Source organism: Puma concolor, chromosome B4 (assembly GCF_028749965.1).
Source record: "Puma concolor isolate L17-30 chromosome B4, mPumCon1.1.hap2, whole genome shotgun sequence".
Lineage (NCBI taxonomy): Eukaryota > Metazoa > Chordata > Mammalia > Carnivora > Felidae > Puma > Puma concolor.
Window position 1 is genome coordinate 69,603,511 of NC_141673.1, and position 20,203 is coordinate 69,623,713.

The window sequence follows — 20,203 nt, forward strand, 5'->3', positions numbered from 1 at the left end:
TGTGGGGGAGACAAGGCTCATTTTAGTGTTACTGCATGATCTCTGCGGCGTCTGCTGGCAGCCCCAATCTCGGGAGGTGGGTCAAGAATAAACCCCACAACCCTAGGAAATGATCGTGGCTAATGCTGGACAAAAAGTCTCTGAAGCATTCATTAGCACATGGCAGAGTGCAGCGCCAAGGTCCCCCTTGCAGGGACAAATTAGAATTTCCGTTGATACTAGTTGAATCAAACTATTAATTTTTTTTTTTTTTTGTATATATATCCAAACTAAGATCCTTTTATTCTAAGAATCTGCTCCTAAATTCAAGTTGAAGATTTGGGTGCATTGTGGTTCTGAACCAACACTCCAAGAAACACAGTATCAAATAATAATCTGGGTTTGTTTTACATTGTAACAAATGGAAAATACTCTCAATCTCCTATCTCATGCAAATTTGTCACGTAAAGGATCTCTTTTATCTGTTCTCTATTTAACGAATTAAAAATCGATATATAATTAAATAGGTGACTGGACCCTGCTTTCAGCTAAATTTGGGATTCTCTCTATATTTTTAAAGAATGTTTTAAGCATACTCAGAAATGAAAGACTCAAGAAAATGTTCAGTCTTTTATTTAAAAACTATAAACAGTCACCAAAGTAAATAAAGCCATTCTATAACATAAACTGTTAGGTCTATATTTTTTACTGCACATCCTAAGGACACAGCAGAAATGGTGGTTGGGAGGCCTTCCACATTTTTGGATGCTAATAGAACAGGCAATAGGCAGTTATAAATGGATACATTTCACGCTGGGGGAAAAGACAATTTAAGGAAGTGAGCAGTTTCTGAGCAGGAATGTGGTACAGTATTAAGAATGGAAGAATAATACAATAAAATTCCACACTATATTAAGATAGAAAAAGTAGTGAAGAAAATATCATACCTGCACATAATGCATATATAACACAGGAGAAAACCTGTATAAAATTCCATGTATTTAAACCAATTTACAAATACAAAAAATTCTGTCCAAGCTCTGAGCTTGCACATGACAAACGTTTACAGTGGATACATGTTAGGGAAAACCAAAAAATACCTTCAAATAGTTTTTCTTCTACAAAAATGACATGAGATATATTATTCCATACTCTTTCAGCCAGCAAAATGAGTTCTACAAGGTGTATAATACAAAACAAAACAAAACAAAACAAAAAAAGAAAAAAAAGAAAAAAGAAAAAAAAGAAAAAAAAAATCACAGTTCCACAAAACTGTTTTGACTTTACAGCATCAGTACCTTTGCAGAAGTATTTACACAAATTTAAAGAACATTCATCCACTGCGTAGAATATATCACAATTACTTACAATTGACAGGAAAGTCTAGAAAACTTTAGAACCTACCAATAATGCTTCTAGGACACCACAGAATGTATTTCCAGTGGCTGCAGTGGCATGAAAGGTGTTCATTCTATTCACAAATATTTACAAGATCTATTCAGACTGGTAAATTTTTATGATAATAAATAAGTGAAAATATATTGGCTCAAGTAAGAAAACCAAGCTACTGATTTCTAAACAAAACACACAATCCATAGCTAGATATTGGTGGCCCCCTCTGAGATCAGGGGGTATAGGTGTGCTGAAATTTTTTTTTTTTAATTATTCAAACCAGCTTAAACGGTTTTGTAAATATAAAAATGTGCTCCTTTTTGGATATAGATAAAAATATTTAATGCTTCTATTTCATCTGCTCATGTAGGTTTTACAATATTCCATGTATATTCCAATGTGGATGGTACTGAATTCTGATCATACCAGTTTCCATCAGGATTTATCAGATCTGAGAGACATCCTGCAGATAAGCTGGTTGACAATCCCACAGCAGTTTTTTTCGTTTTCTTTTTAGATTTTTTTTTTTTTTAAACAGAGAACAAAGGGATTCGCTCAGAGATCAGAATACGAAGCTTCCTCTCAGCATCATGGGAGGAGATAAAATAATTCATTCTATGGTCTCTGTTCCATTAAGACTTGGTGCTTTCTTCAGTAACAGTATGTGAAATGTATCTGACTTTGAGTCCCCACTAGAGAAGTGGAATTATTTTTCACTGCAGCATTTCGGAGTCTTTTTCTTGTTCTTTACTCTGAACTGTAAAATTAAGTTCATAAAGGCATTTGGCAAGGGTGGAGGAAGCTTCCATGTTACTAATGGCTAGCACTGATAAGTTGTTTTCATGTCTCTTTAACAATCTGGAAAAAAAACATACAGACGTTCGTCAGTAACCAAGGTCAGTGATGATTTCTTACGGATTTTACGAGTTTAAAGATTTTAAGTTTTATTTCATTGAGAAAATGTGTTCCCTTTAGTGAATGGAATACATTATGAACTTCCGTGGATAAAAGATGTTTCTAAGCATGACAGATTTCCTTGTATCTATGTAGTGATTTTCAGTGAACAAGTGTGTTTACCACATCTATATACTGTTGCTTTTAATACACTTTGAAAAGCCACATGTATAAAAGATGGCTCAAAGAATTCTGGTAGTAATGTGGTCAGCTCTCAGACCAAAATGGAATGAAACCAGAAATAAAAGAAAGGTGACTGGAAAATCCCCAAATACATGATGTAACACTAAGTTATACATGGGTCAAAGAAGAAATCTCAAAAGAATTTTAAAAATATTTAAGATTAAATTAAAATAAAAATACAACTTACTAAAATCTGTTGTGGAATGCTGTGAAAGCAGTGCTTTGAGGGAAATCTATAGCATTGTTTGAATGCATAGTATTAGAAAAAAAGATCTAAAATCAACAATCTAAGCTTCCACCTTAGGAAACTAGTAACAGAATAGCAAATTAAATTCAAAGTAAGCAGAAGAAAAAATTCAAGTAGAAATCAATGAAATTGAAAAGAGGAAATCAATGAAACCAAAAGCTGATTCTTTGAAAATACCACCAAATCAGAGTCTCTAAGACACGCTATCTAAGAAAAAAAGAGTGTGTATACAAATTACTAACACTGGAAATGAAAGAGGAAAGGTACCAAGGATCCCTACAGATCCCATGAACATTAAAAGCAACAAAGAATGAATATGGATAACACTATGCCCACAAATTTGAAACTCTAGACGAAACAGACCACTTCCTTGAAAGAAATAGGCTTCCAAATGTCACACAAAGTGAAACAGACTATCTGAATCTATTCAAGATTGAAATTGAATCATAATAAAAAAAGGTAACCTCCCCAAACAGAAAGCACCAGGCTCAGTAGTTCTCTGGTGAATTCTACCAAATATGTAAGGTCGCTCAAAAAAATTTCTTAAACATAGAAATTCATATGATCCAGTAATCCCACTACTATTTACTCAAAGAAAATGAAAAAGCTAATTTCAAAAAATACATGCACTCTTATGTTTACTGAAGCATTATTTATAATAGCCAACATATGGGAGCACCTAAGTGTCCATCCACAGATGAATGGATAAACATGTGGTATATACACACAATAGAATACCACTCAATCATTAAAAAAAAAAAAAAAAAGAAAAAAAGAAAAAAAAGAATGAGATCTTGCCATTTGCAACAACATGGATGGACCTAGAGGGTATTTTGCTAAGTACAGTAAGCCAAAGAAAAGCAAATATGATTTCACTAATATGTGGAATCTGTAAAACAAAAACAAAGTCTACAAACCTCTAAGTTTTCTTAGTGTTTATTCATTTTTGAGAGAGAGAGAGAGAGAGAGAGGCAGGCAGTGTGTAAGCAGGGGAGGGGCAGAGAGAGAGAGAGAGAGAGAGAGAGAAACACAGAATCTGAAGCAGGCTCTAGGCTCTAAGCTGTCAGCACAAAGCCCAATATGGGGCTTGAATCCACAAAACATGAGATCATGACCTGAGCTGAAGTCAGAAGCTTAACCGACTGAGCCACCCAGGTGCCCCCAAAACTCTGTATTTTTAAAGAAATAATACATAGTTCTGCACCCAGTAATGTTAATATATTGTAGGAAAAGGAGGAATATGGGAAACAATTAGCTTAACCTGTTCAATTTACAGATGAGTAACTTGAGGACATCTTCAGGCATCCAAAACTGAAATGACTTTCTAGCTAAACAGCAGTGGCAGAATTAGCAAGATCATCGGACTGTTTGACTTTTCTCCATGGTACCTTTCTAAACATAGGAGACTGCCAGGCATAATTCTGTATCAAGCTTCGTTCATGCTTAGAAAACAGATGTTTCTAGAGGTGTCAAATTCACAGAATAAAAGACTGAAATGGTGTTTGCCAGGGGCTAGGGGCAAGATGGAAATGAGGATCAATGGGCATAAAGTTTCAGTTAAGCAAGATGAATAAACTTGAGAGATACACTGTACAACATTGTACCTATAGTCAACCATAAGGTATTATACACTTAACAACTTGTGGAGAGGTCAGATCTCATGTTAAGTGTCCTTGACAAAATTAAGATAAAACTAAATAAAAATTCAGATCATGTCAGAAAACAGGTGGAGAGGAATAAGATGGCTGCTTTTTTAAGAGAGGACTTGAAAATTAAAATTATATTCTAGGTATGATTAAAGTGTTTTTAAAAACTTTTTTCTTTAGTGTTTGTTTATTTTTGAGAGGGACAGACAGAATGTGAGTAGGTTAGAGGCAGAGAGAGAGGGAGATGCAGAATCCAAAGCAGGCTCCAGGCTCTGAGCTGTCAGCACAGAGCCCGATGCGGGGCTCAAACTCACGAGCTATGAGATCATGATCTGAGCCGAAGTCAGACGCTCAACCCACTGAGCCATCCAGGCGCCCCTATGCTTAAAGTTTTATTCCCTTCATTAAGTGAAAGCAGGCAATATTTAGCTTATCATCTGAATGTGTCATTACTCCATAAAAGCAGCTATTTCTTTTTAATTATAACTTAAAAAAATTTTTTTTTCTACACAGTGATGCTGAGTGGAAGGATGGACAGTTATGTGGTAAGAAAAGCATAGTAAAAAGTCAATGGTAAAAGCTAGGTGAGGGGTGCCTGGGTGGTTCTGTCAGTGTCCAACTTTGGCTCAGGTCATGATCTCATGGTTCGTGAGTTTGAGCCCTGCATCAGGGTCTGTGCTGACAGCTCAGAGCCTGGAGCCTGCTTCGGGTTTTTGTGCTTCCCTCCTTCTCTGCCCCTCCCCCACTTTTTGCTCTTTCTCTCTCAAAAACAAATAAACATTTAAAAAAAAAGGCTAGGTGACTGGTATATAGGTGTTCATTGCAAAATTATGCCAAGTTTACCTTATGTGTGAAAAATTTCACATTAAATGTCAGAAAAAAAAAAATCAACCATCATTGAGATAACCCAAGAACGTGGTGCCTTCATTAAAATAACCCTGGACTAAGGAGTTGGGCATTTTTTCATGTTTTTTAGCTATTTTGATACTGACTTTTATGTAGTTTCCATACTGTACACAGCCCCCAAAATGGCTAAAATTAAAAATTATAATACCAAATGTTGAAAAGTATGTGGAGCAACGGTGACTCTCCTACAATGCTGGAGGGAGCATAAATTAATAAAATCTCTTTCGAATTGTTTGGCATTATGTATTCAAGTTGTAATATCCTCTGAATCACCAATCATTCTTAAAAGTTCAATAGAAATATATACATATATGGCCAAAAACATGTACAGAATGTTCATAGTGGCACTATTTTTTTTTTTAATGTTTTTATTTATTTTTGAGACAGAGAGAGGCTGAGCATGAGCAGGGGAGGGGCAGAGAGAGAGGGAGACACAGAATCCGAAGCAGGCTCCAGGCTCTGAGCTGTCAGCACAGAGCCCGACATGGGGCTCGAACCCACAAACTGTGAGATCATGACCTGAGCCGAAGTCAGACACATAACCGACTGAGCCACCCAGGCGCCCCAATAGTGGCACTATTTTTAATAGCCCCAAACTGAAAACAACCAATAAGCCTACCAAAAGTAGAATGGAAAAAACAAATTTGAGTATACTCGTGGAACAGAATCATATACTGCAAGAATATGAACAATGTACTGCTACATGTAACATGAATTTCACACAAAAAAAAGATGAGTAAAGAAGATAACACAAAAGAATATATCCCGTATGATTCTACTTATATAAAGTTAAAACCAGGTAAAATTCTATGGGTAACATCAGGACAGTGATCCCACCAAGGAAAATGGGATAAAGGCAGTAGGGACTCAAAGGGGCTCTGCAATACTGGCCCTCCTCTTTGTTTTTTTTTTTAATGTTCATTCATTTATTTGGGGGGGGGGGGGAAGGGGCAGAGAGAGAGGGAGAGAGATAATCTTAAGCAGACTCTGCACTCAGCACAAAGCCCCAGTGCAGCACTCAGTCTCATGAACTGAGATCATGACCTGAACTGAAATCAAGAGTCAGTAGCTTAACCAACTGAGCCACCCAGGCATCCCTCCTCTATTTCTGAACTTGGATGTTTGGTTATATGGGTGGTTCACTCTGTGATGGTTCATGGAGCTTTTATACACTTCTGGTTTTTATATTTTAGGTATGATTTATTTAAAAAATTGATTAAGCAAATTTTTTTACGTTTATTTATTCTGAGTGAGCGAGCGTGTGTATGCATGCAAGCTAGTGAGGGAAGGCCAAGAAGGGAGAGAATCTCAAGCAGATTCTGCACTGACAGCATGGCTTGAACTCACGAACCATGAGATCATGACCTGAACTGAAATCAAGAGTTGGATGCTTAAACCAAATAAGCCGAACAACCAGGTGGTCCTAAACAAATTTTTTAATGAATTATGAAATTTCTACAATTTTTTTCTAGAAAAGAAATAAAGTCCTATAAAACTTTTTTTTTTTTTTTAATTTTTTTTTTTCAACGTTTATTTTATTTATTTTTGGGACAGAGAGAGACAGAGCATGAATGGGCGAGGGGCAGAGAGAGAGGGAGACACAGAATCGGAAACAGGCTCCAGGCTCTGAGCCATCAGCCCAGAGCCCGACGCGGGGCTCGAACTCATGGACCGTGAGATCGTGACCTGGTTGAAGTCGGACGCTTAACCGGCTGCGCCACCCAGGCGCCCCAGTCCTATAAAACTTTTAAAGTAACTTAAATAATTTGAAAAGATATGTGCACGCCTGTTTATTGCAGCATTATTTGCAATAGCCAAGATACAGAAGCAACCCAATTGCCCATCCATAGATGAATGGCTAACAAAGATGTGGTGTAAGTACATGCATGCACACACACACACACACACACTGGAATATTAGTCATAAAAAGAGTGAAATCTTACCACCTGCAACAATATGGGTGGACCTACAGAGTATTATGCTAAGTGAAATAAGTCAGAGAAAGACAAATAACATATGATTTCACTCATGTAGAATTTAAGAAACAAAACTAATGAACAAACAGAAAAGAGACAAAAAACAGACCCTTAAATACAGAGAACAAATTGGTGGTTGCTAGTGGGGAGGTAGGTGAGCGGATGAGTGAAACAGTTAAAGGGATGAAAAGTACACTTATACTGATGACCACTGAGTAATGTACAGAATTGTTCAGTCATTGTATCATACACCTGAAACTAACACTTACATTATACTTCCATAATAAAAAACTTACGAAGTGGGATCAAATTGTTTTCCTCCTATATTGATGAACATTTTGATAAAGGAAAAAAAACTTTCAAAAACTTCACCAATTACAGTATTTTTTCAAATTGATAGTTTAAAAATAGTATTTAAAAATGTATTTTTAATAGTATTATTTAAAAAATATTTTACTTTGTTTTTAAAGTTTATTTATTTTTGAGAGAGACAGTGTGAGTGGGGAAGGGGGAGAGAGAGGGAGAGAGAGGGACAGAGGATCTGAAGCGGGCTCCATGCTGAGAGCAGACAGCCTGAGGCAGGACTCAAACCCACAAATTGCGAGATCATGACCTGAGCTGAAGTCAGATGCTTAACTGACTGAGCCACATAGGCGCCCCAAAAGTATTCTTTTTTTTTTTTTTTTTCAATGTTTATTTATTTTTGGGACAGAGAGAGACAGAGCATGAACGGGGGAGGGGCAGAGAGAGAGGGAGACACAGAATCGGAAACAGGCTCCAGGCTCCGAGCCATCAGCCCAGAGCCCGACGCGGGGCTCGAACTCACGGACCGCGAGATCGTGACCTGGCTGAAGTCGGACGCTTAACCGACTGCGCCACCCAGGCGCCCCTCAAAAGTATTCTTTATTATTATGTCACATGGATAAAACTTAGAAAGATTAAATTTAAATCACCAGGATGACTTTAAGGTAACAACTTCTTTTTTCTTTCTTCTTTCTTTCCCTTCGTTCTTTTCTTTCTTTCGTTAAATTATTTATTTATTTATTTTTGTAAGTAGTATCTACATCCAACATAGGGGCTCGAACCCACAACCTCAAGATCAAGAATCACATGCTCCACCAACTGAGCCAGCCAGGTGCCTTGTAACAATTTCATTTTTGATATAAATTAATATCTTCTACTTTTTGGGGTTTTAAAGAAATAAGCACTCACTAGATAAACAAAATATGCCCATTTTGTTGTATAAAATGGTATTCTTTCAATTTCAAATTTCAAGGTTTTTATTTTGTTATGTTTTACAAAGGATAAACATTGTGTCACTTTAATATACTTAATAGATAAGAAAAAATAATTTGTAAGTAGCATTAGTCAACACAATTTAAGACACTCAGCAGTTTGACAGAGTTTTTTCTTCTGTCCTTCCCAAAACAGTACCAAAATGATTTAAAGAAAATTTTCTGAAGAAATAAACCAGAAAAGCTTAGGACTACCGGAGGGTGAGGGATCAACTGAACAAAAATGAGGTCCTCTTGGTTCCCCTCTCCCATTCTGTTTCCAGAACACAGGATTTCACATTGACCCTCCTCCAAACCGCCCACCTCCAAAGGCAAGAAAATCAGAGATTCTTCTCTGGAGAAACAAAATCTCTCTTTAGAGACTGATATTTGAAGAGCTTCTAATAAACAAATTGGATCATTAGGGATCACCAAAAATGGCAATCACCAGTGACAAGTGGAGATCACATACTCAGAGCTTCCGATTAGCATGTTGATATTTTATTCTTAATTTAAAACATGAAGCCTGAATGCTCATTTGAGGAATTTACTTTTTTTTTGAGAGAGAAGAGAGAAAGAGAGAGAGAGAGAGCGAAAGTGAGCGAGCACAGGGAAGAGGGGAAGAGGGAGAGAGAGAATCCCAAGCAGGTGCCACACTCAGTTCAGAGCCCAACGCAGGGCTTGGTCCCAGGACCTGAGCCTGAGCCGAAAGCAAGAGTTGGGTGCTCAACAGACTGAACCACTAATGTGTCCTTTATTTGAAGAATTTGGAGGAAACAGAAAAAAATTTAACAATCCTAGCATTGATATCCTCAGAGAGATGAGAAGGCATTGTATTCAACATATGAACAGGGTGTTACAAAACAGCAACACTGGCACTCAGAGCTCTTAGAAATTAAAGCAGGATAGGCTAAGTAAGAATTCAAGAGTTGATGACAAAGTCAAGGAAATTCCCAGGAAATACATTAAACAGACAAAAATGAAAGCTAAGAGAGAAAAGAAAACTAGAGGATTAATCTGTGAGGGTCTAGCATCCAAAAAACTTAAGTTCAGAAATGGGGAATAGGGTCAATGGTTGGCAGGGAATTATAAAAAGAGACATTCAAGAAAAATTCCCATCTTGAAGGACATGAATCTCCTGATTGAAAGGATTCATTGAAATGAAATGCCCACTTCAATGATCACAACAACAAAACACCTACACTAAGACACAACATCATAGAATTTCAGAATATCAGAAATTAAGGGGAAAAAAAAGATCTTGAACACTTCTAGGGAGAAAATAGATCACAAACACAGGAATGGGAACCAGAAAGTTACAGACTTCTTAACAGCAAAGCTGAATGCTAGAAGACATTAGACAATGCCCTCACAGACTTTAAAAAAAAAAAAAATGGGGCGCTTGGGTAGCTCAGTCGGTTGAGCATCCGATTTCAGTTCAGGTCATGATCTCACAGCTCAGAGTTTGAGCCCCACATAGGGCTCTGTGCTGACACTCGGAGCCTGGAGCCTGCTTCAAATTCTGTGTCTCTCTCTCTCTTTCTTTCTGCCCCTAACCCACTCAAGTTCTGTCTCTGTCTCTCTCAAAAATAAATAAACTTAAAAAAAAAAAAATGACTTTTCAATCTGGAATTCTAAATCTAGCCAAACTGTCATGAGTAAGAATAGACTAAAGACATTCTCAGACCTGTGGAGTTTAATATTGGAGGATACGCTTTAGCACGATGAGGGAGTAAGTCAAGTAAAGGAAATAATTTGAATACAAGAGAAAGGGATTCAATATTGAAGGAATTCCTGAGAATGGCTATGTACTAGGCTTAGAAAGCAAGCTGTCTAGACTGCAGGGGAAAAAATGTAAAGGTGAGAGAGATTTAACAACTGTGTTTAGGCATCTGGATAGCTTATATATGGGCTTGAGAAATAATTGTAATATATAGAGAAATCACCATTAGGTCCATAAAAAGCTAAACAAAAAGCAAGACAATCATTAACCCCAGAAATACAAAGAAAGAAAGAAAACTTTAATAACAGTAGCACTTGGATGAGCATCAAACAATCTGACAATATCTGATTTAAGATTTAACTGAAAACTGTGATATAACAATGTTATGAGCAAAGGAAAAGCAGGGGAAAGAGAGGTTTTAAGAGTATTCAAGTCTTTAGAAAGAATATCAACAGTTAATGTGTAAAACAGGTAAATTATGAAATAGTAACATAAGAATATTATTTAGAAATATGGAGGCAAGTACCAGAAAAATTAGTTCAAACTGTTGAAAGCTCCCTGTTGAAGGTTGGTAGGAGATAAGTAGAGGACTACTATATTCCATTATAAGCTTTATATTACCATTTAATTTTTTAAATTAATCTTTATAGCTTTACTGATATAATTCATATACCATACAAATCACCCAGTTAAGTGTACGATTCGGTGGTTTTTTAGAATATTCACAGAATTGGGGCGCCTGGGTGGCACAGTCGGTTGAGCGTCCGACTTCAGCCAGGTCACGATCTCGCGGTCCGTGAGTTCGAGCCCCGCGTCAGGCTCTGGGCTGATGGCTCAGAGCCTGGAGCCTGTTTCCGATTCTGTGTCTCCCTCTCTCTCTGCCCCTCCCCCGTTCATGCTCTGTCTCTCTCTGTCCCAAAAAAAAAATAAACGTTGAAAAAAAAAGAATATTCACAGAACTGTCTACCATCACCATGGTTTTAGAATATTTTCATCCTTCCAAAAATAAACCTAATACCCATTAGCAGTCACTCCCCATTTCCCCCCAAATTCCTTTGTAGTTGTTTCAATTCCCTACTTTCTTTTGTGTATATACCCAGAAGTGGAATTGCTGGATCAAATAGCAAACCTATATTTAATTTTTAGAAGAACCAAAATACTGTTTTCCACAGTGGCTGTACCATTTTACATTTCTATCAGCAGTGCACAGGGGTTCCAATTTCTCTACATCTATGTCAACACTTGTTTTCTTTTTCTTTCCTTTTTTTTTTTTTTAGAGAGACAGAGAGAGCGAGAGAGAGCACAGCTCAGTAGAGGGGAAGAGGGAAAGCGAGAGAATCTTAAGCAGGCTCCGTACTTAGTATGGAGCCCAACACGGGGCTTGATCCCATGATCATGACCTGAGCCGAAATCAAGAGTCAGACACTCAACCTACTGAGCCCCTAAATAATAACCATCCTAATAACTGTGAAGTGGCTCTCACTGTGGTTATGATTGTGCTTTTCTAACAATCAATAATGTTGAGCATCTTTCCATGTGCTTACTGGCCATTTGTTTATCTTCTCTGGTGAAATGTCTATTCAAGTCCTTTGACCATTTTTATTTTGTTATTTTATTGTATTTTTTTTTCGCTAAGTTTATTTTCAGAGAGAGAGGGAGGGAGAGAGGGTGCACATGAGTGGGGGAAGGGTGGGGGGGGAGAGAAAGAGAATCCCAAGTAGGGATTCTATGTGGGACTTGAACTAACAAACCCTGAGATTATGACCTGAGCTGAAATCAACAGTTGGATGCTTAACTGACTGAGCCACCCAGGTGCCCCTGCCCATTTTTAAAATCAGATTGCTTTATGTTGTGGAGTTTTAGGAGTTTCTTATATATTCTAGATTTTAACTGTTTTATCATATATGTAATTTGCAATTATTTTCTGCCATTCTGTTATTCTGTTAATAATGTCCACTGGTGCATAAGTTTCTAATTTTGATAAAGTTCAATTTATTTTTCATTTTGTTGCCTACATCCCTGGTGTCATATCCAACAAATTACTGCCAAATCCAATGTCATGAAGTTTCTTCAGATGTTTTAAGAGTTTTACAGTTTTAGCTCTTATTTCTAGATCTTTGATCCATTTTGAGTTAATTTCTATATGTGGTGTCAGGTAAGGGTTCAACTTTGTTCTTTTGCATGCGAATATCCAGTTTTCCCAGCTCCATCTGTCTTTTTCTCCTTGAATGGAGAACTGGCACCCTAATGCAAATCATTTGACCATATATGCCAGGACTTATGTCTGGGCTCTATTCTTCCACTGATTGATTATTATGTCTCTCTTTATGCCAGTAATACATTGTTTGGATTACTGTAGCCTTGTTGTAAATTCTGAAATCAGACACTGTGGGTCCTCCAACTTTGTTCTGTTTCAAGATAGCTGTGACTATTCAGGGTTCCATGAGATCACCTATGAAGGTTAGAATGGATTTTCCTATTTCTGTAAAAAAATATCATTGGGATTTTGATAGGGATTTTACTGAACTACCCATCGCTGTGGGTAGTACGGACATCTTAACTATATTAAGTCTTCCAATCCATGAACACAGAATATCTTTCTATTTATGTCTGCTTTAATTTCTTTCAGCAATGTTTTCTAGTTTTCAGTGCACAAGTCTTCCACCTCCTTGGCTAACATGATTCCTAAGTATTTTATTTGACTGATATATTGTAAATGGAATTAATTCTCTTTTTTCACTTCATTATTAGCATATAGAAAAGTACCATTTGATTATTAAATAAGACCCACATATTCTATTGATAAAGGTATATGAATCAAAAGGAAGAGATATATACTGCAATACTCCAGAGGTCAAAATTAATCAGAATGGAGATAAACTGCATTTAAACATTTTACATTATTCCAACAACTAGATTCTGCACTTCAAATTTAAAAACGTTGACATTGGGGCGCCTGGGTGGCGCAGTCGGTTAAGCATCCGACTTCAGCCAGGTCATGATCTCGCGGTCCGGGAGTTCGAGCCCCGCGTCGGGCTCTGGGCTGATGGCTCAGAGCCTGGAGCCTGTTTCCGATTCTGTGTCTCCCTCTCTCTCTGCCCCTCCCCCGCTCATGCTCTGTCTCTCTCTGTCCCAAAAATAAATAAACGTTGAAAAAAAAAATTAAAAAAAAAAATAAAAACGTTGACATTTCATACTGTTCAGTATACTGTACAAGACTGCAGGTATATTTCCACATATCTTCCTATCAACCTGCAATTTTCTTATTGCAGAGTTGGTTTTAGTCTAAAAAAGAGTCATACCCTGTTACTTATTCCACCAAAGATGGGAAATCTCAACAGAGAATAATCTTTTGCAGCTGATTTCCTATACTCTCTTTTTCACATATATAGGTTGCCAGATTCTGTAAGTATTCTTGCTAAGCCAAAATCTACATCTGGAGATGTCTGAGTGAGGTTCTGCAGTTCAACCTGGACTGGGAGGGTGAACGGTAAGAATTTAATGGATTGTTTTAATTCTTTTGGTTCTGCTATTCTAAGATCATAGTAACTGAAGATGTCAGAAGATGTTGGAAAGTTCAGAGTTACATAGAAAATGACACTATCAACAACAAAACAAAAACAGCAAAATGAAAACTTTGGCTCAGTAATTATATTAGATCTAGCCAAAGTGGCTCTGCTATAAGCCTAAGAATGTGCAATTTGAATGAGGTAAAATGCTAAGTTGTTAAATTTACTTTTATTTATTTTGAAGTTTATTTATTTGAAGAGAGCAGGGAAGGGGCAGAGAGAGAAAGAGAGGGAGAGAGAGAGAGAGGGAGCGAGGCAGAGAGAGAAAGAGAGAGAGGGAGGAAGGGAAAGAGAGAAAGAGGGAGGGAGGGAGGGAGAGAGAATCCCAAGGAGACTCCGTGTTGTCGGTGCAGAGCCTGACATGGGGCTCAAACCCATGAACCGTGAGATCATGACCTGAGCTGAAATCAAGAGTCAATGCTTAACCGACTGGACCACCCAGGCACCCCATATAATTTACTTTTAAGAATTCGAATTATCTACACAAATTCTAGATCTCTAGAACTCCAGAAAAGAATGAATTTGTGAAACTTCTTTCCTTCCATGTGTCTATCAATCAAATACTTATCGAATTGCTATTACATTCCAAACACTACGGTAGGCACGGAGGACACAGAAATGAAAAATCAATATTCAATCCCTGCTTTCAAAGATCTCACCATCTAGGGTGGTAAAACACAATGTGTGAGGTGGACGTGAGGGATGTCAGAGGTGGGCTAGTGAGGAAGATGTCAGGAAGGGAAGAGGTAACCCCTGAGTTGAATCTTAAGGACGAATAGAAATTAGAAATTATCTACACATGTTAAGTACTGTGCCAGGTGTTCAGGCTACAAAGATTAATCAGAGAATGTCTACACATAGGTCAGTAGGTGAAAAAAGCCATACAAAAACTATTTACAAGTTTTTGTAAATACAAATACAAATATTTACAAATATTTACAAGATTAAATATTACGAGACAGACAGGTTAAAAGAACAGAGAAGAACAAACGCTATGGGGCAGGGGAACATGGCACAGGAGGCAGCACACAAAAGCTGCTACCTGCTACCTGAACTGAATCATGAAGGGTTTCCAGACAACCAACAGACCACCACAGGGTAAGTATTGGAACAAAAGGTACCAAAGTGCAACGTGAAAGCGTCTAGCACGATTAGGAATCTGCACATGGCTTAGTTAGGCTGGAACTGAAATACAGGCTATGGACTACAGAGGGAGAGGGAAATACAGTAAGAAAAGGAGAAGAAACCATGTCACAAATGAAGAAGATTCTGGTGTTCTTTATGGTTACTACCCTTCATATTTCTTTTTTTGTGAAAAACTGCTTATTTTTCTTTTTGAATGTTAAGAATTCTTCTCATTCATCTGTGAGAACACTGTATACACTAAAACATAGTAACTGGCATTGCAAATACTGTTTTTCAAACTTTAGTTTTAAGTGCTTTCATCTTTAATTTACTGAAGTTTGATATACTCAAATTCATTGCTTTTTCTTTTGTAATTTTTTTTTTCAACGTTTATTTATTTTTTGGGACAGAGAGAGACAGAGCATGAACGGGGGAGGGGCAGAGAGAGAGGGAGACACAGAATCGGAAACAGGCTCCAGGCTCTGAGCCATCAGCCCAGAGCCTGACACAGGGCTCGAACTCCCGGACCGCGAGATCGTGACCTGGCTGAAGTCGGACGCTTAACCGACTGCGCCACCCAGGCGCCCCTTTCTTTTGTAATTGATACCACTGTTTTTATGTTGGGAAAATCCAGTTGGATGGTTACTGCAAGAAATATAAAAGGACCAAAGCAAGGTCAAAATGCAGGGAGTGGGGAGAACTAAGGTAGATTCAGGATATATTTAGGAGATAGGACTAATAGTATTTAAGAGGAGAGAAACTCAGAGAAAAAGTCCCTAACTAGAAGTCAGGATGCCTCAGAGGACAACTTCTCAAGAAAAGAGCCTGAGTCAGTTGAAAACACAGAAGGAATTCTAGAAAATTACAGACAAGCTTCAAGGGAGACAAAGTCCAAAAGTCATCAACAGAACATTCCACATTTGCTCTCTTAGAATTATTGATTCTAGTTTCTAAAGATCTATAAAATCCTGAGTTTCCTCTTGCTTAAGTTCATAAGAAAGTAAGTTTTAAACTTTGATGGCTTCATTAAAATGTCAATTACCGAACTAAATTCCATTCTAATTCCACTGGATTCAAATGACACCCATTCACTTTCCAAGTGACTCCCCTCACCCCCCAAATAAACTCCTAAGGTTTCCCTTTAGTAAATCTACGTTTTGCTCTAAATTCTATGGCCAGAAAGATTAACTTAATAAAACAAATTAAAAGAACACCTTCTGGTTGTTTCAATGTCTACTTTTTTGGCTTTTATGTATCTATTTTTAAAGTTTATTTATTTATTTTGAGAGAGAGAGAGAGAGATAGCGTGAGTGGGGGAGGGGCAGAGAGAGGGAGAGACAGAGAATCCCAAGTAGACTCCATACTGCCAGTGCAGAGCCAGATGTGGGGCTTGAACCCACAAACCCCAAGATCATGACCCAAGCTGAAATCAAGGGTTGGATGCTCGACTAACTGAGCCACCCAGATGCGCCTACATTTTTGGCTTTCGAAATCATGTTGGTCTGATGTTGGCATAAGCTTTTGGACATATTCACAAAATTGATGAGAAAAACAGCGAATAAAACACAGTTATCTAGTTTTATTAACTCACACGTAGAAGTAAAATAATCTAAATTCACTTTGGCTGTAGAAAACAGATTACTCACCTGCGACCACATTCTGAATATTTACCAATATTTTTTAATATTAAGGCAGCTGTTAGTCGGATGTGTTTAGTTATTGGTCCCTCTTTTTCATCCTTAAAAAGAAAGGAAAAGAAAAGAATAAAGATCTAAATCATACAGTGCTCACACCTTTACAGATAAGGCTTTCAAGGTTTGCTTACTGTAAAATCTCGAAAGACAAGGTTTCTTGATCCTCTCCTAAGGGCCATAAGGGCAGCACTGGGATGATTCACAATGGCCTTTTGTGCTCTAGGAGTTGAGCTTGTGCCCCCTACAGCAGGCTGCCTACATTGAGGAGAGAGACAGAGATTGTTAACATGATGCTGCAGACAGACTGACAAGGATGACCAACCTGCCAACCCCCTCAGGTGGTTACTTTGAAACCAGATACCAGATAAACACACGCTCCAAAGGCCCAGCGTTAACTTTGTTTACTTTGTGTCAGCTGAGGCAAAGGGGCTTTTAGTATCAGGGTGAGGTTTCCAGTCTTTTATTTTCCAATCTATCAATTTTAAAGCTAACAACAGATATTCTAGTGTAGTCCATCTTTAAAGTTACTGTGCTGGTAAACAAGCAATCAAAATCAATACAACACAGTATCAGAGCTATGGAGTTCAGATTTTGAATGTAATTTGAAGATTTTAACAGAAAAGAAAATAGTCTACAATTTGAGTTGCAAGTTATTTTTGCTAAACAGTACCTAAGAGTACAATGATATCACCTAAGAATGTGTTGGTACAGGTATAGGTCATCCAGGAAAAGAGAACCTTATGGTAGTAAGGAATTACGCTAAACACCACGTTTTCACACTAGTACTTTGTTTCATCATTATCTGATTATTTCAATCAATCCTTTCGATTTATTTCTACTGTCCTTTATGAAAGATAGAGAATGGAGGGACTGCAGAGATAGGTTTTATATAAAAGATTCAAATAATGCTAGATTTCCTTGGCCAAGCAGAAAAATTGCATCACTATCTGTTACATTCTTGTGAGGCAATGGTGGAAAGAACAATGGACTCTCACATGAGGAAACCCTGTCTATTTCTGACCCTGTAACTACATGTGTGACTTTGAAAATTTCAGTTTGCCCCTCTGTGCTTCAGGTTTCATTCACATCTGTAGTATGGGTCTATTTCTGGCACTTCTACTTTTTTTTTTAATTAGTTAATTTTTTGAGAGAGAGAGAGAGGGCCAGTGAGAGAGAGCAGGGGAAGGGCAGAGAGAGAGGGAGAGAGAATCCCAAGCAGGCTCCGCACTGTCAGCGCAGAGCCTGAAGTGGGGCTCAATCTCACGAACTGCAAAATCATGACCTGAGCTGAAATCAAGAGTCGGGTACTTAACCAACTGAGCCATCCAGATGCCCCTTATCTTCACATTTTTGAAAGTTAAACATATGATTTAGGTTACAGAATCTATAACTAAAGGACTCAGTTAGAAACAGAATAGGAGATAAATACTATGTAAATTTAATAAGGATCTTACGGGAATCTATAACCAACTAGAACTTGACCACATGCATTACAAGTATGTGTTCATGAAATAACAGGTAAATGAATAACCATATAGTAAGTGTGATATGTATACTCTTACATACAATCTTCACATGACACCCTGGTCTTTCCTGAGAGAAGAAGTTGTGAGAAGAAATCTCTTGGCCATTATCAAATACATATTCAACTATTTTCCCAAAGGACAAAGAACCATACATACATTTCCAGTTTACAAAGCATTTCTCAACTATCACCTGTCACTACTTCTCATGACTTGTCTACAAATTTGAATCAAAACATTACAGTTACAAATTATTAACAGAGCATGCAGTCTAGCCAATATGAAAAGTGATGTTTAGAGAATTTAAGCAATTGGGACAGGGCCCAGGGCTGGGTCACAGCAGAGCTCAACCTAGAACCTAGGCTTCTGCTCTCCTAATGCATAAGGTTGTCTTTCATTGTTACTCTGCTTTGCCTAGTTCTCCTGCTTTTTCCTTTTGCATGTACAAGAGGAAGTAAACTCATGGTCCTTACTTGGTAGAAGATTTTTGACTTCCTGCTTGTCCTGGTTCATCTTGTTTTAATCCTGCAAGCAGGGCATCTTTTGAACAGTGCTTATCCTTTTTGAGAAAGAGGAAGTAAAAGGATACGCATCAAGATCTTTAATAAACCAGAGGAGTTACTGACCAAATAGTATTAGGAAGAAAGTATACCTGTAAGTGGGTAATAAAAGAAAACCTCTGTCGCTGAAAAGGCTCACAACCTTCCCAAAGACATTGCCCTGGATACACATCTTTTCCTCCATGTTCAGTTGCTGCATGGTAGAAAACCTGTGAGGGTGTCTGAAACCACCTACAAAAAATAAAATTGGTAGAAATTTTCTGACATTTGGATACATCTTTTGTAAATTAGAAAGCCTGCTCTACTAATACAAAAGCCCAAGATCAATATAGAGCAATACTAAACAAAATAGTATAGGCAGATCTCATATTCAGTTCATTTCAAAGAGTATTTTTAAACAATTTTGAAAATTTTGCTGTTTACATTTCTAAATCAAATCATTCAACTATACTGAAGACTTTTGGTAATTTGTTTTAAGTTTAATAGGCCTCATTTGCAAATCCCTACCTTCAATGAAAGTCACCTAAGAATCTCTTTAAAGAAAGTATCACTTTAAAAACAAAACAGAGAAATTATTTTACAAACAAATACCATACTCTGTTATACCTTTAGAAACTGTTTAAGCATTTACTAGATTTCATATTACATATAATAAACTCCAGCATATTAGTTCTAACAATGTAAATGCTACAAATTTTGTTAAGTCTGGCTTTTTAGTTGAATTAACATTTTGTTTGTCCATCTCTCATTTCTCCAACATTATACTCACTCACATATCTGGGGGCTTAACAATACAAATGTCTGAGTGGGTAAGTGGCCAAGGACACAAACCTGAAGAAAGTCAGATACTATTTTCCTTTACTAATTAGAATACATGGCAATGAAAAGAGAATACTGGAATCCAGACAGCAAAGAATACATAAAAGCCTTCTATTGCTAATTAGTAACTCAAATATCTGCATAATGAATATCTTTAAAGTTTATGGCAGAGCTCTCTAAAGACTTGATTTTTTACGCATGTCATAAAAGTATGTCTATATATAAACTAGTTTTTAATGTGCAGTATTTATACAATATTTCAAATTAGTAATCCTTCAGGAGATGACAGACATTTTAAAATAAATAAATTTGAATTAAGAGTAATTAAATATTGAATTATAAAAGACAATGTCAAAAATCATATCATTCATATTCATTTATATGAATATGTTCCAAAAGTTTATTGTGAAGCTGTAATGGCTTAGAAAAATTAATATTGTTAAAATGTCCATACTACCCAAAGCAATCTACAAATTGAATGCAATCCTATCAAAATTCCAATGACATTTCCTGCAGAAATAGAACAATCTTAAAATTTATATGGAAACACAAAAGATTCAGAATAGCTAAAGAATCTTGAGAAAGAACAACAAAACTGGAGGCATCACACTCTCTGACTTAAAACTGTATTA

At 37.2% G+C, this 20,203-nt stretch overlaps 1 protein-coding gene across 3 annotated transcripts in view; it reads right to left on the reverse strand.

Annotated features, from left to right (window-relative positions):
* Nucleotides 1-596: 596 nt before the first annotated feature.
* ARID2 (AT-rich interaction domain 2) overlaps nucleotides 597-20,203 on the reverse strand; it is a 172,421-nt gene continuing 152,814 nt past the window's right edge. For 2 of the 3 annotated variants that reach the window (XM_086713597.1, XM_086713596.1), the window contains 5 exons: nucleotides 18,845-18,983; nucleotides 18,666-18,751; nucleotides 16,801-16,924; nucleotides 16,622-16,713; nucleotides 597-2,229 (listed from right to left, as the gene is read on the reverse strand). In XM_086713597.1, the coding sequence (XP_086569723.1) occupies nucleotides 2,085-2,229; nucleotides 16,622-16,713; nucleotides 16,801-16,924; nucleotides 18,666-18,751; nucleotides 18,845-18,983 (586 nt within the window). In that variant the 3' untranslated portion in view covers nucleotides 597-2,084. Of the gene's footprint in view, nucleotides 2,230-16,617; nucleotides 16,714-16,800; nucleotides 16,925-18,665; nucleotides 18,752-18,844; nucleotides 18,984-20,203 lie in introns of those variants that run through there. The other variant, XM_086713598.1, reaches the window with a different exon arrangement.